At 31.8% G+C, this 16,314-nt stretch overlaps 3 protein-coding genes across 3 annotated transcripts; 2 read left to right on the plus strand and 1 right to left on the minus strand.

Annotated features, from left to right (window-relative positions):
• The first annotated feature begins 3,362 nt into the window (after positions 1–3,362).
• Positions 3,363–5,021, plus strand: LOC108834940 (transcription factor MYB41-like). Its single transcript, XM_018608253.2, has 3 exons — positions 3,363–3,625; positions 4,116–4,823; positions 4,933–5,021. Exons 1-3 carry the CDS (start codon positions 3,363–3,365, stop codon positions 4,967–4,969), a joined length of 1,008 nt encoding a protein of 335 aa, XP_018463755.1. The 3' UTR covers positions 4,970–5,021.
• Positions 5,022–7,296: 2,275 nt separating this feature from the next.
• Positions 7,297–9,239, minus strand: LOC108845802 (histone acetyltransferase MCC1-like). The gene is made up of 5 exons (XM_018618976.2): positions 8,944–9,239; positions 8,701–8,845; positions 8,034–8,133; positions 7,710–7,938; positions 7,297–7,630 (listed from the first exon to the last, which is right to left on the minus strand). The coding sequence occupies exons 1-5, from the start codon at positions 9,099–9,101 to the stop codon at positions 7,429–7,431; spliced, it is 834 nt and encodes a 277-aa protein (XP_018474478.1). The 5' UTR covers positions 9,102–9,239; the 3' UTR covers positions 7,297–7,428.
• Positions 9,240–14,008: 4,769 nt separating this feature from the next.
• On the plus strand, positions 14,009–14,417 carry LOC108845599 (uncharacterized). Its single transcript, XM_018618785.1, has 2 exons — positions 14,009–14,208; positions 14,300–14,417. Exons 1-2 carry the CDS (start codon positions 14,009–14,011, stop codon positions 14,415–14,417), a joined length of 318 nt encoding a protein of 105 aa, XP_018474287.1.
• Positions 14,418–16,314: the final 1,897 nt, after the last annotated feature.

Raw genomic sequence — 16,314 nt, forward strand, 5'->3', positions numbered from 1 at the left:
ATTTTGAGATTTATAAATGCTCATACATAGGAAATGTGTGGTCTTTTAATTTTGGAGGAATTTGTGATTAAATTAGGATAATATGCCAAAATAAATCATGTCAGATTTTTTTCTTCTTTGGTTGACGCAAAAAAAAGAGAGTAGATATAGAAGATTTAGTTAGTTTTCATATATGATTTATTTTGGAGTGGCTATAGATTTAAGAAAACACTGTTATCACAGGTGTACATTGTGGTTGGTTTAACAATGGTTAATAATGATAAAATGGATTTATTCAGGAAGAATAGGACAAGAGTTTATGTTTTCAGGAATAAAGAGTCATAAGAGTTTAGATATATTTATAATTTTAAATAGTATATGTTGCAAAATTAAAAGACATTAATATATAACAATTTAGAGAAAATGCCAACATCAAATAATCTAACTCTTGAAAACGAACACAAATATATTCCATCTCAAACTAATTAAAAATATGAGTAACTCAAGTGTGTTTGGCGATCTCAAGTAATGATTCAGTTAATTTTCAAACCCAAAAGAGTAAAGATCAAATAAACATCATAGAACACCATATCAATATATTGCATCTATAGTCAATTTTTTTGGGAACAATTTAGAGTTAATATTTAATGTTACATATTACATATCTATACAAAATACATTATATATTTTTTAAAAACTATAGGTTATAAAATCAAATGTTTATAAATGAGACAAATCCCATGTTTTATAAATCAATGTTTATGTAATTACCGAAAACAAACACCCGTGCAGACGCACGGGTCAAAATCTAGTATTGTTTAAAACTATATTTAATTACCGTGATCTAACGAAACATATTGTTATAAACTGATGACATAAAAATATATTTATATACAATAAAGTCACGTAAAAAGATTTTGTGGACCAATAAACTTCAACGTGGAAGCATCTAAAAGGCGATTGAGTTAGTATTGAATAAGAATTAGTTTAGTCGTTAGCAGAAGTTAGGGTTTTCGCCGGTCCCAGGGGTGTATGAGTTGCGTGCCTTGATGTGCTTAAAACTAAATTTACACCAATAATCAACTACCATATCGAGACGTTAGGTTCATTTCTTAGATATATACTATATGAAATGTAGAGGAAAATGTGTACAAAGAATGTTGTTTAGTTTTAGAGAATTATTATTCGTTACTTCACAAAGAATGTCGTTTATTTTTAGAGAAAAAAATAATGGTTATTATGTTACTTTATCCAAATAATGTTCTTGTGATTATTTCAGCAGAAGTAGTTCTAGCTGGCGTATAATTAGACAAATAATAAAACACAGATTCTATACATTTTGAATTAAGATGTATCGCACTGAACTTTATTATCTTTGCCAACTGTTTTATTGATCACAACACGATGTATTCAATTATGAACAATGATGACTTCAATGAAGTTTCTTAACATACGTATTATAGTACGTGGCATGGTGTGGATCATTTGTTGAGTAATGACTAGTGCTGCGTACTGTCGTAGACACTGTTCCATGCAAACTTTTGTAGTATATATAAATATTAAATACACAATAATAATTCTGCTAACTAAATAAAAAGACTTATTCTTGGGTTCACCCCCTAAGGTGAACCTTTAGGTTCACCAACCAATAGTATTTCAGTATTTGATATTTGATATTTTTTAAAAAAGGAAACATAATTGAATTTCCAAATTAGATTAAAATAAAAAAATATTAAATACATAAGAAATAGTAATAGTTACAAAAAATAAATAAATTAATATTATTAAGTATTCATTAAAATACTAAATCCTATACCTTAAATTCTAAAACCTATACCATAAATCCTAAACCCAAAAATTTTAGGTAAACCCTAAACCTTTTGATAAATCCTAAACCCTAAATCATAAATATTAAAAACTAAATCATAAAAATACTAAACCCTAAATTCTAATCACTAAACCCTAAACCCATGGGTAAACCCCAAACCTTTGGATAATTCATGAACCTGTAGGTTCACGGATCAATATATAATGTTTGAATTTATGATTTATCCAAGGGTTCGGGATTTACCCAAGAGTTTAGGGTTTAGTGATTAGGATTTAGGGTTTAGTGTTATTGTGATTTAGTTTTTAATATTTGTGATTTAGGGTTTAGGATTTATCAAAAGGCTTAGGTTTATCTAAAATTTTTGGGTTTAGGATTTACCTAAAATTTTAGGGTTTAGGATTTAGGGTATAGGGTTTAATATTTTACTAAAAGCTTAATAATATTAATTTATTTATTTTTTCTAACTATTACTATTTTTTATGTATTTATATTTTGTATTTTTGAAATATAATATAGTTTGGAAATTAAATTTTATTTCCTTTTTTAAAAGATATCAAATATCAAATGCTCAAACACTATTGGTTGGTGAACCTTGAGGTTCACCCTAGGGGGTGAACCTAAGAATTACTCAAATAAAAACACTCAACGTCTCCACGTGGAAAACCTAATTATATATGTTGGTACGAATCGGTTTCATGTATATTCTGAAAGGGAGATGACAGACTCTTAACATTGAAAATTTTATAAAATGGAATATTTAAATTACAAATCTTCGATAAAAGAAATTACAAATCAAACGGGCCAGAATCATTAATATTAATTAAGCGTATATATATATGTCATTTCATAAGTCATAGAGCGACTAACACTGTTACTCCCTATAGGAAAAAAGTGAAGGTGATTTTATCTTTATATATATAATAAATACACATATTTCATTGTTGCTATGATAATTTTTCATATTCATGTCGTGATGCTTAATTGATTTTCTTTTTATACTTTAAAATTCTTTAAAGGCCTCACAAACTGTCTTTTGTCAACATATGGGATTAGTTGTAGCAACTTTTGTGTACCTACATTGCTTCACAACTTGATCATCTTCTTCTCTTCCTTTCTATTTCTTCTTCTTACAATATGATAAGTTTTCACAAGGGTATTTTCGTACGGGCAATCAAAGTCAAAAGCTAAACTAAGATCTTCTCGTTCCGACAAGATGCAAGACACGAGACACAAATACCCTATATAAAGCGCAAAAACCAGACACACATACACACACTTAGCCTCAAAACCTTTCTCCCTTGTGAGTTCTAAGTTATCTTCAACAGGTTCGAAAATACATATTTACATACATACAAAAACATATGTTAGTTTACTTGTGTACGTATGTTTCTGCTCATACAACGTTAACAAGTTCATATCTAATCATGAATACTATTAGGGGTCAAAAGCGTATTTGCTTCTAACTTGTATCTTAGCTTGTGACCTATTGCTAAATTTTCTAGATTTTATTCAAGAATATTTCCGAAGTATATTTAACATTTGTGTTATAGTAAAGATGGGGAGATCACCTTGTTGCGATGAGAATGGGCTAAAGAAAGGGCCATGGACACAAGAAGAGGACGAGAAACTGATCTATCACATTCAAAAACACGGGCATGGAAGCTGGAGAGCTCTTCCTAAGCAAGCAGGTTTAAATCGATGTGGTAAGAGTTGTAGATTGAGATGGACCAACTATTTGAGACCTGATATCAAGAGGGGAAATTTCACTGAAGAGGAAGAAGAAACCATCATCAACCTCCATTCGCTTCTTGGAAACAAGTAACCAAATACTCTTACACTCATTAAATTATTAATTAGTTCACAAATTATATGTTCTTCAAATTAAATATTTCTTAGTGATATACGTACTTTGTAAGTAAATGGTCTAAGAGTAATTGTGTGAAACGATCTAGGGTGATTTATAATCAATAGTAGTATGATATATATATTCTTAAACAGATAGTATGATATATTTATAATAAACATATGATGAACTAAAATATTAATACATGGTTTATGGATAAAATAATATAATTGAAGCACCTACTACACTGTTTTTCTCTAGTTGCATACGTATTTTCTCGTCATGCATACGTATGGGTCGTTTTTCAATCTTGAAACTTATAATAATCTTTTAATCAGTTACAAAAGAAAAACTAACTTATCCTTTATAATTAAAGTAAATCAATAATAGGTATTTATCGTAGACAAATCCACTAAGATTGACATCAGTTTCATTAGTTTTATATTTCGTTCATGTTTTTGAAAGGTGGTCGTCGATAGCCAGTAATCTTCCTGGAAGAACGGACAATGAAATCAAAAACTATTGGAACACACATTTGAGAAAGAAACTTCTTCAAATGGGGATTGATCCGGTGACACATAGGCCTCGAACCGACCATCTAAACGTGTTAGCCGCTCTCCCACAACTTATCGCCGCCGCAAATTTCAACAACCTCATGAATCTCAATCAAAATGTGCAACTGGATGCAACAACTATTGCCAAAGCCCAAATATTACACAATATGATTCAAGTCCTTAGCACCAATAACAACAACATGCCATGTTATTCTCCATTAACCATGCAGACCAATAACAATCTCTTCGGCCAGTCTTCTTACTTAGAGAACCAAAGTCTTTTTGGTCAACCTCAAAGCGTCTCTCACTTTCTTGGGCCTAACCACGACGAGAAAATGATGGTAGAAAACCAAATAGTTGACCAGCCTTTGGATTCTTTTCATTCCCTGATGCAAATGGATGTTCAAGATAATCATAACTCGCTCCCTCTATTGGTTGCGGCATCTCCTGAGGAAACTAAACAAAGCCAGATGATGATCAAGAACAAAGACATCGTTCGTCGTCATGATACTTCTAACCCTTCATCATCAAACTCGTCGTTCACACAAGATCACCATCAGCCATGGTGTGACACTATTGATGATGAAGTAGGTGATTCTTATTGGAAGGAAATCATAGAGTAAGATTCTTTCACATGGGTTTTTTTTTCTTGTATAAATTGAAGTCACATGAATGCATAAATCAACGGTTTGGCTAGTCTAATAATTTTTTAATCCTCCGTTTTGCAGGCAAACGTGTTCGGAATCATGGCCGTTTCCTGAATAGTCAAGACTGAGAAAAAGAAAAAAATATTTTATAATTTTCGTTTGTTGTCGATAGAGTTATTATGTACATATTTGTCGTTCACTTAAGTTCACAGTTCGTTTTCATATACCATGTATAGTTGTTAACTGATCTTGTAAAGTTTTAAGTATTTTTTGTATTAAATACAAATATTTTTTCTTGTTTATAATTATACTTTGAGAATGTAATTTCATATAGCTTTTAAAAACATGAGAGTTGTTTATTTTCCAATTATCATTATTTAACAAAAAACGTATATACATTATCCAACGCAGAGACAAATCTTTCTTTGATTTGAATTCCTTGGAAATAATCACAATATATAAACGTAAACAAACATACAAACGCGTAACAAAAACAGTCAAGCCTGTAATGCCTACTATTAATTGTATTTTAGTCAAAGATGTAAAAACAAAACAGAATCTTGACTATCTCATGCCAAATGAACAAATAAATATGATTACTTTTGGATAAGAAATATATATATACATACTTTTGTTTGTTTTACCAAATATGTTTGAAGATTAAATATTTAGTTGGCGATGGGTAAGAAGAAGTGAACTATAATACATACTCTCGAAAGTGACACGACGATCTTGACTTTCGTAGGAGTATGATAAAGAGTAGTTAGTTACACATAACTTACGCTACATGTCTCACGGGACAGAACATCTTGGCACTATTTTTAATCTTGCGGCCGAGACTAAACTGACACTTGAACATATTATGATCTGAAACAAATGAACTATAAACAGAAATTATATCGAAATAATTTTTTTTTTTTTGCAATTGTAACTAACGTCGTGATTATCATAATTTTTATTGAACAAACTAATATTACTGATCAGCATCAACATATTCACATGTGTTAGTTTGTGCCAAAGGAAAGAAAAAAAACTTAAAAGGAAAATTACAAGTAAGATGCATATGTTCAAGAGTCAGTTTAGGAAAGATGTATATTTGGTCAATGATTTTTTTTTCCATTACTTCTAAGTTCAGATTTAACACTCAAATCAGTTTTAAATCATGGATTGTGACAGTGGATAAACGTGTAATGTAAACGATTTACAGAGGATAAACGTGTGCCAATGTAAAAGCCAAAGGCCATATATTTTTAGTTCGGTTCAATTTCTCCGAACCATCTCAAATAGCTTTTGATTATCACAATACCAAAACCAAACCGACATCACAAATTTAAGATCTCTAAGAACCATCTCAAATAGCTTATTGGGCCCGTTACCGTTATGCCTAATAATAAACACTAGATCTTGACCCGTGCGACCGCACGGATTTCACTTTTAGTTTTGATTTATTTATAAAAAATAGTATATTTATAATATTTGATCGTTTTATATTAACTGAGTTAGGGGTGGATATTTGGGTACCCACTCGAATTCGGTTAAAATCTATTCGGATTTGAGATTTTCGAGTTTAAAGATTCTAGTTTTGTTCGTGTATTTATAAATTTTTGGTTCCGGTTTGATTCAGATCTTTGCGGGTTTGATAACCCGTTTTAACTATTTTTAAATTTTCAAAATTTATATATCTTTAAATATCCCTAAATCTAAAAATAAAAATAATATAACATGTAATTTGAGTAATGTAAGCCAAAGTACCTAAATTAAAAATTTAAAATATGTTTAACTTGAATATTTGGATGGAGAATAAATATATATTTTAAGTATTTTTTGGTGTTTTGATAATTGTTTATCTACTTTAGATGTTTATTTTTGACTATTCTTTATATTTCAAATATTTTAAACAACTTTGAAATAGCTTATATCTTGGATATTAACTCTAAAAATAGCTAACATATTGAACTATATAAATATGATTTAAATATATTCGAATATCCGAAATATTTCATTCAGATCAGGTTTAGTCATGGTTCTCTAGATACTAAAATGGTAAATCCGTTTGGATATTATCTAGTTTCGGTTCAAATTTGGTAATATTTTTCGTTCAGATTCGTTAAATAAAAAATGTTGATATTATAATTTCTATGAATTGTTTGTCCAATAAAAATGTAATTTTTTTAATTTGACATTGATTTAGTAGAGAAGTTAATGAAGTGTATTTAATTCAAATTTAATTTTGGAAAACACATTAATATAAGTGAAAAAGATAAAGCATTAAAATAGGAAGTATTATTTAATTCTGTATTTAATTATAGAAAACACATTAACTAAAGTGAAAAAGACAAGCATAAAAATAGGAAGCTTAATTAATACTACAGTGGCATGAAGTGTAAATAAAAGTGAAAACTAATGGGTATTTTTAAATGGGTACTTCTCTTTTAATAAGATAGATGATAGTATCACCTCCCTTCTCCAAAAGATTAAGTTTTTTCGACTACATCATTCACAATATTTACATTTTTATTACATTAAATTATTAAGGATCATATGAAGAAATGGACAATGAATTAAGTTTAAAAAACACTAAACGTAATCGTACCCTGAGCCTGATGATACTCTTTCGGATGATGCAAGGTTTCGTTTGGTCTGAGTTGGCAATAGACACCGCGTGTTGTCTTTGCATTTAACACCTTTCAAGCCTTTCTCTTCCTGCTTCATTGTCAGCTTTGATGCCACTACTTTGATCCCACTCCTCACATAGTTCAGAACCAACACCACAAGATCTCTGCAGAACGAATACATTATTAAACCATAGCCCTTGGTATATGAATTAAAAAAAAAAGCTCAAGTGTTGTGTAACTTACAAGGGTGAGCAAGGAGAGCGAGAACCGTTGACAAAGTAGACGAACAAGTAAGAATCGAAATGCTGGCCGTTGATTAGGTAGAATCCGTGTAGCCTCCGTACACATCTGAAAGACATTCTTTTGTACAACCTGATCGCTGGGTTGTTGTGTGCAATCACATGAAGGTAAACACCACGGCACACGGGGATACTAGAAGCGTATTTGATGACTTCCTTAATAAGTGACTTAGCTGCAAAGTTGAAACAGTTGCAGAGCTTAATATTTAACAGAATGAAAGGAGAGAATCAATAAACATCCATATCATTTGGGGTCATTAAACAATACCTACTCCGAGTTTTCTGTAGGTTTCTACAACTCCGAGTGTTAGGATATACACCAAAGTCTCCTCTCCCTTGGACGAGTCATATCTTATTAAATCTGATATCTGCGTACGACATAGAAAAGTCTCAGCATATACTGTATACGCAAAGGATATCCATTGACTTTGTTATACACTAAGCGAACGAGGAAAAATAAAACAAGTCGGCAGCATGATCAAGATTTTTTAAAAACTTTTGTAAGAAATCAATCTGATGAGCAAGAGACCATAGGACATTTAAACAACACTCAAAATCTTAACTTTACAATAACTCTGAACTTTTCAGTACAAAACCCACCCAAAAAGGCGAAGAATGAATAGAGAACACAGAGCTTAAAACACATGTGGATAATTAACATACTACAAAACAAGTCTCAATCAAAGCTGCTGGAATAATAGAAAGTTTCGATTTTTAAGAAATTTGTAAGCACCCCACCCCATCTCGTCAAAACTGTTTCAAACATTCAATATCGACACTAGCAATCCTTTGCAGCTTCTATCATAACTTAGACGTCACCAATAAAAAAGCTTTGTAATCAATTATTTCAGAATCTACACTTGAACTTTGAAGGCTTCTTTACAGAGAAGCTAAAAAAACTAAAAGCCAAAGAAGAAAGAAAGAAAGAAACTGACTTCACTTTCTGTGGCAAGCACGAACTTAGCAGTAACAAAACCAATAAGCTCCTCAGAGTAACCATCAGGACGGCTCCGATCAACAGCAGCCCACGAAACGATATCACCTCCATTCACAACATTCTGAAAAAACTCAGACTCATACCTGAACAAAGAAAAAAAAAAGACAAAATCAAATTTCCCAAAACAAAAAAAAAACATAATTAAAGTTAAAGAAAAGGAAGGAACTTTTTTTAGTTTAACCTGATTGGGAACAAGTCGCGATGGATCTGCTCAAGACGTTCAAAATCAGAAGGGTTTATCGGCCTGAAACAAATACTCGGACGACGACGACGAAGAGGAGGCGTTTCGGGTTCCTCCATCGATGAATTCTCCACGAACCCACGAGCGAATCGCGACATTTTTATCGCAGTAATCTAAATCTTGAATCGGTAGATTAATCACGAGATTGAATCCTAATCCGGGTGGGATACAGGGGGTTGAGTTCGATGAATCGAATTGAATCGAAAGAGACGACTTTTGGGAAGAAGAAGAAGAAGAAGAGAAAGAGTCTTGTCTTGGGATCACCTCACGTGCCTTCCGACAAACAGGCACGTGTGCATCTTTGTCTACTTTTTTTTTTTTTTAACTCCAATTTCATAAAATATTAAACAGAGTTTACATAATCCTTATGTAATAAGGAAGTTAAAAAGTGAGGAACATAGCAAAAATATTCAAATAAATGTCCTTCTGGTGATTCCTTCTTTGCCAGTTTATCTGCAACCTCATTCCCAATTCGCTTTGTCCATACGAACTCAATCTCAGAGAATTTGCTGTTCCACCATCTTGCCTCGCGAACCCAGTTATACAAACCAAAGTGTAGTTTCTTTAATGTTAAAATATCCATTAACTTCTTATTTGTCGCCTTCAAAAATCACCTTCGTATATCCACGACTCCAACACTGTTGCATAGCCATTATTAGTGCATTAAACTCCGCTTCCAAAGCCGATGTAACAGTGAATCCTCTTGCATGACCCGAACTGTATACTTGTTGTGTTCCTCCTGATCTAGCTCTAGAATTCCGACTATTAGGATGAGACAAACGAACTTGTGACCATTCCTGTGCATCAACTTTTGCTTGCTCCAGAATTTTCCACCATTGTATATTATTTTGTTGGAAAATGAGAATATTCCTGCTCCTCCAAATCCTCCATAGAATGCTAATAGGTAAGTCTCGTATGTGAGGCCATCTTGTGGAAACGTTACATGATAGACATACATCTATTTTCTCTTCCAGTGTAGAGTGTTGATCCAAGAGAATAGTATTAGATATACCTGAACCTCTCCAAATTCTTTGAGCATAAGAACATTCAAAGAATAAGTGAAGCTCTGTTTCCGTAGCAGCAAAGCATCGTTTACATACTTCATCTTGAGTTATATGTCTTCTTTTGAGATTACTGCCAATAGCAAGTGATTTTGATGACAACCTCCATAAGAAATGTTGTAACTTTGGTGGTGTATTACACTTCCATATCTTTTGCTTGAGAATTGGATCTCCCCAAATCGGCTGAATTTGTTCCTGAGATGGTAAGTGTGTACTTAGCCAATAACCAGATTTTACTGTGTAAATACCATCTTCTGTGTAGTGCCATCCCAAAAGATCAGCCACGGCTCTTGAACTAATCTTAGTGGATAAAATATGTTCCAGATCCTCCTCTAAAACAACGTCTCTAAGCTTCTCAACATCCCAACCAGATCCATCTATCTTGATGTACTGATTCACTGATTCTATCCGAGGAATGCCATCTCTTGTTCTTGGAGGTCTAGGCGGGTGTACTGCTAACCATGGATCTTCCCACATACTCACACTCAAACCATTTCCAATTGTAAAACGCATTCCTAGTCGTAGAAGATCTCTACCAAACAAAAGTGAGCGCCAAGCATATGATGCGTTCCTCCTAAGTTGAGCTGTTAAAATACTCTCATCTGGAAAATAACGAGCTTTCAAGATTCTTGCCATCAAACTCTCAGGCTGCTGTAATATTCTCCATACTTGCTTGCTCAACAATGCTTGATTAAAACTCTCAAGATCTCTGAATCCTAGCCCTCCCTCTTTCTTTGGGACACAAACACGCTTCCAACTGAACCAGTGCATCCCTTTTTTGTCTCCTGATCCCCACCAAAAGTTTGCTAACAGAGTATTTATTTCTTCACAAATGGCTTTAGGAAGTCTAAAAATACTCATTGAGTAAATAGGCATAGCGAGTGCTACTGATTTAAGCAGAATCTCTTTACCACCATGTGAAAGAAATTTCCGGTTCCAACCTTGAGTTGCAGCTTTAACTTTATCAATAATGTACTCAAACATTTCACCCTTCTTCTTATTAAACTGCTCAGGTAAACCAAGATATTTGCCATTACCTCCCTCATTATGTATTCCAAGGAGATTTCTCATTCTCTGTTTGACATCTGCTGGTACTCTTCTTCCAAAAGTAATCGAGGACTTATTTAAATTCACTGCTCGCCCGGAAACTAACTCATACAGATGTAATATTTGCTTGAGTTTCAAACCTGATTTCTGATTGGCTAGGGAGAAGAAAAGTGAATCATCTGCAAATAGAAGGTGATTAACTGCAGGCGCTTTCAACGGTATTCTCACTCCCAAAAATGTTCTTTCAGCCATGGCTTGATTCATCAAAAGAGATAGGACTTCAGCACATAAAATGAAGAGATATGGTGATAAAGGATCACCCTGTCTGATACCTCGCTGTGGTATTATCTCCCTTCTGGTACTCCATTTATTAGCACTTGAAATCTCACTGATGAAACACATAACATGATCCATCGAATCCACCTCGTATGGAAACCCATCCTCCGCATTGTTTCCTCCAAGAAACTCCATTCTAGATGATCATAAGCTTTGGCGATGTCTGTTTTGACCGCCATATAAGAAGTAGCTTGTCGTTGTCTTACTTTAAGACTGTGGAAAACTTTATGAGCAATGATTATATTATCAGAGATCATTCGGCCCGGAATAAAAGCTGCTTGATTCTCTGAAATAATACCACTAAGATGCTTCTTCGGACGGTTGATTAAGATCTTTGAAATGATTTTATAGGTGACATTACACAGTGCTATTGGTCTAAACTCTGTCATACCTGTGGGAGGATAAACCTTAGGTATAAGACAAATGTTAGTCTGGTTCAGTTGTTCATCAAACTCATCATCAGTAAAGAAGCGTTTTATCTCACGTTAATAATGTTGCCTTAAAATACATTATTTATTCTTATTGTTATAATTATTTATTCTTATCGTCTAGATTTCTTATTACTTTACTAATATATAATAATTCGCTTTATGCATTTTATTTTATTACCTATTTATATATAATGATTTTTGTACTTTTTATTTTTATTAATGTTATTACATTTTTTGAGTTTATCCACACGGGTGTTTAGCATAATTTACAAAATAACATATATATTTTTTTTAAAAAAATTTCATAATAAAATTTAAATAATACTAATTTATATTACTAGTTACAAAATTAATTAGTGCATTATTTAATATATTTTAAAATTAATAAGATTTTGTTAGAGTTTTTTTTCAATAAATTTTTGCTATAACAAAAACTAAAGTTAAAAATTCTTGTTAAAATTGATTTATTGTAAATATCTATTATTGATTATTATGTAATTAATGAAATAGACAAAGTATGTTATTTGTATGATGAATAAAAATTGCACTTCTCTTTTAGTAGATAAGATATAGACTATGAATATAAATTTATAAAAATAGCACATACTTTATATATATATATATATATATATATATTTTTAAATTTAATATTAGTATAATATTACTAATTACAAAATTAATTAATGAATTATCTAGTAAAAATATTTTAAAACATCAATAAGATTTTGTTAGATTTTTTTCAACATATTTTATTAAAACTAAAAAATAAAAATTTGTTGCTAAAATTAGTTTATTATTAATATCTTTATTGATTATTATGTAATTATGAAATGGATCTAGTATAAATTTATTATGATGGATAAAATAATATATATCTTTTAATAGAGTAGATATCTATTAATCTTATCTTAGCTTATATCTGGAATGAATAAGATTAAAATCAATACAATTAACACGTATAAGAAAAAATTAACATGTTGATCTTGTAAATATACAAAAATAACAAACAGACGTGAACAAAATAATATGTGAATATCATATTATTAATGCTACATATAAAGATTCAGTCAAAATAGCTTTACATTCTACATTTCTAATATATGATTCTATTTCAGAAGAAAGAAGTCTAGTCATATATTTATGGGTCTCTATATGATTAACATGCACAAAAATGAGAGAATATTGTTCTTTTTCTGGGAATTTCTTTCCAATTACAACATGGCACGAAAAGAAAGAATATGTCAAAATTACTGGAATTCAAAAAAAAAAGAAGAAGATAAATCTCTTCTCAATTCAAAATAATTTATTGAAATGTGAAATACTAATATAATTTAGATAATTAAATTATATTGAAATGTGAAATACTATTTTTTCAAAAATATATTTATATTGTAAATTTATTTAGAAATCAAAATTTCATTTTCTGGATATAAAATAATGATATTATTAAATAAAATAAATGAACTAATTATATTTTTTTTCTTAAATTTATAAATTATAAATGCAGATGCTTTTCAAAAAAATTCATATGAGAACATTTGCCAGAGAGCATTTGGAGGATATTAGCATTTAGTATTATATCAACAACTAAGGCTAGAGTTAGTACTCTGTAGTTTTGTTGTCCACAACACAAAATGATCTATTCTCCTAATTACACACTTCTCCAGTTGACATTCTCTTAAGTTACCCTGAAATCAATACAAATAACAAACATGTTGATCTGGCAAATATAAAACAGATGTAATAAAATAATATATAAATAATTATATTATCATCCCATAATTTTGCATTGTACATTTTTCTAATATATGATTTTATATTCAAAACAAGAAAGAAAGAATTCTGGTCATATTTAAAAAATATTTCTCCTTTTCTAATATATGATTCTATTCTCAAAATGAGAAAAAAGAATTCTGGTCATAGTCAAAAATATTGTTCCTTTCTAGGAATTTATTTCCAAATAGTATATGGAATTAAAAAGAAGAATATAAAGTAAAAAATAATGCCATATATAATCTGTCCTCCATCGTATATATAAACCAACACAAATCAATCTAAACAAACAACAAACATCATTCTTACTACTCTTGAGTTTTAAACCTGTTTGAACAAAAAAAGGTTCTATCAGAAATGGCTCACAAAATGTGTATGGTGATGATGATGGTGATGGTATTGGTAACAGTGGAATGTGCTACTGTTAATCCAGGAATAGAAGACTACAATACATGCGTCATCAATTGCGTTGACAAATGCGGCGGAGATTCGCATTGCGAATCTCGTTGCAGATGGAAGTGCCTCAAACCTAGCACACCACGAGCGTCCCTCCCAGAGTACGTACTGCGATTACTTGTTTTCAAACTTTCTTTTGCTTAATTAATACAGTGTTGAATATTGATCTATGTATGTGGTCTTAATACAAAGGGATGAAGCAGTACTGCCACAAGAAGGTGATGGTACTATCTGTTTCAGAAATTGTAGGCTAACATGTGGCGCTGACATGGACTGCATGCACAAGTGTCAGAAGAACTGCCCCAACTAGGACTACTCTTTTTTATTATCATACAAAAAACTCATATTTCTGATGATGATCCATGTGTTTTTTCATACGGCGATTTGAGTTTATATCAATGTATTAAGATTAATCAGTTACGAGTAAAACTTTTCGTTATATATTGGGTCATGTTAAATCTCAAATGAAAAATACATAAACTATACGACTATACCATTGATCGACCGATATGTATACTATCAAGGCATCAAGTAGATGAAAACGCAGATAACTCCTAACTTTTTTTTTGCTATACTGATGAGCCGGCTATATATTATGGAGAAATATGTTTTACGTTAATTCTATTATTAGCAGGCTAAGTCAAGTATATTGCAAATTTTATTGATAACATCCATTGGCAGTCCAAAAGATATTCTTAAATTTATATATATTAAAACGAACCTCGGAATAAATCATGAAGCACATTTTATAAATCACAAAACTCTTCTCTAAAACTCCAAACACATATCTATTTTTCAATGAGATCATAACTGCAGAGGTAGACCTTTCAGGAAGAGAAATCTCTCCCATTATACATATGATTTCATTCCAATTAGTATATGGCATAAGAAGAAAGAATAGATCAAAAGGACTGTTATTCAAACAAAAATAAATAATTTCAAACTAAAACAGTATATGCAATATAATGCGGGTGAAACAACACGAAAACTAGAAATGAAGGAATAAATAATTCTATGTACAGTATCTATTATTATAAAGTAATGATGTTTCTTTCCTGCTGACACGTAGGATGCCATGTCACTAATTCAGTCGTCCAACATCTGACACGTGTCATCTTTAATGAAACGCAGCGTTCGTTTTTTTTTTGTTTCGTTCGGGCTTCGCTTGAGATTGGTGTCGCGCTCTGTTTTGAGGCGCAGTGACCACCTAACTATACGCGAAACCCTAATCCGTGTTCATCAACACGATTGTGTTCTTCGTTTCACTTCGATCTGGTGGAGCTGTGACGATCCGTTTCTGTAACGGAAGGCGTTGTGTTTCTACGTCTTTAATCACATTAGTTCGTAAACCCATGATGAGATTTTCAATCGCGTTGTTCCGTCGGCGAAGTCGGATATAAATTGGTTAGTATCTCTCTTCTGCGAATCGATCGTTGCTACTCATCTCACTTATATTCGAATCTAAATACTCATCTCTCTTAATGTTTAAGCTAACTCCAAGGTTTTTCGACTTGAAATTGGGGTGGTGCTCATCCGTTGTCGAGGAGAAACCGTAATATTTCTGGGGAAGAAATGAAGGAGTTTGTCAACAACTAAAGATTATTTCTTTCTTGAGCGATGACTTCAATATCTCAAGAGAGGTTTGTCGTCAAGAAGAAACATAATCTGACTGAGACTGGAGATTCCGATGCAACGCTGAAAGAAAGATTGTATAGTTGCTTCCTGGGTATTTGTCTTCCCTTAGGAGCCCACGAAGAATATGGGACCAGGATCCGACTCTGCTTTTAGATCTGCTTCAGAGTATTTCATGAAGTCTGACACATTGGCAGGTAGTTTTTGTTTTTTCTCCGTTTCGAGAAACATTAACCCTTTGTTTGTTGACCAATGGTGTCTTTGATATTCTCTAGAACTATCAAAAGAGATGGAAACTACTTCGTTAAGACAACATAGTAGCCCTTCTGTGTCCAATAGCGGCCACAACTTCATCACCATTGAGATATCAGTACTTCAAGTTTATGATGTAGATAGAAGAGGTTAGTAGTATACAAAAAATTTAGCCACCTTTTTGACTTTAATAGTGTTTCTATGCAAAAGTCTTTGTCATTGAAAAACAGAGCTGAATTATATGGTTGCTTTCTTTTTTGTTTTTGGTTATAACAGAGCTCCCATGAAGAGAGCCAACCAGAACCGTCTCTTCTCTCTGCGGC

The sequence above is a fragment of the Raphanus sativus genome, unplaced genomic scaffold, assembly GCF_000801105.2.
Source record: "Raphanus sativus cultivar WK10039 unplaced genomic scaffold, ASM80110v3 Scaffold0072, whole genome shotgun sequence".
Classification (NCBI taxonomy): domain Eukaryota; kingdom Viridiplantae; phylum Streptophyta; class Magnoliopsida; order Brassicales; family Brassicaceae; genus Raphanus; species Raphanus sativus.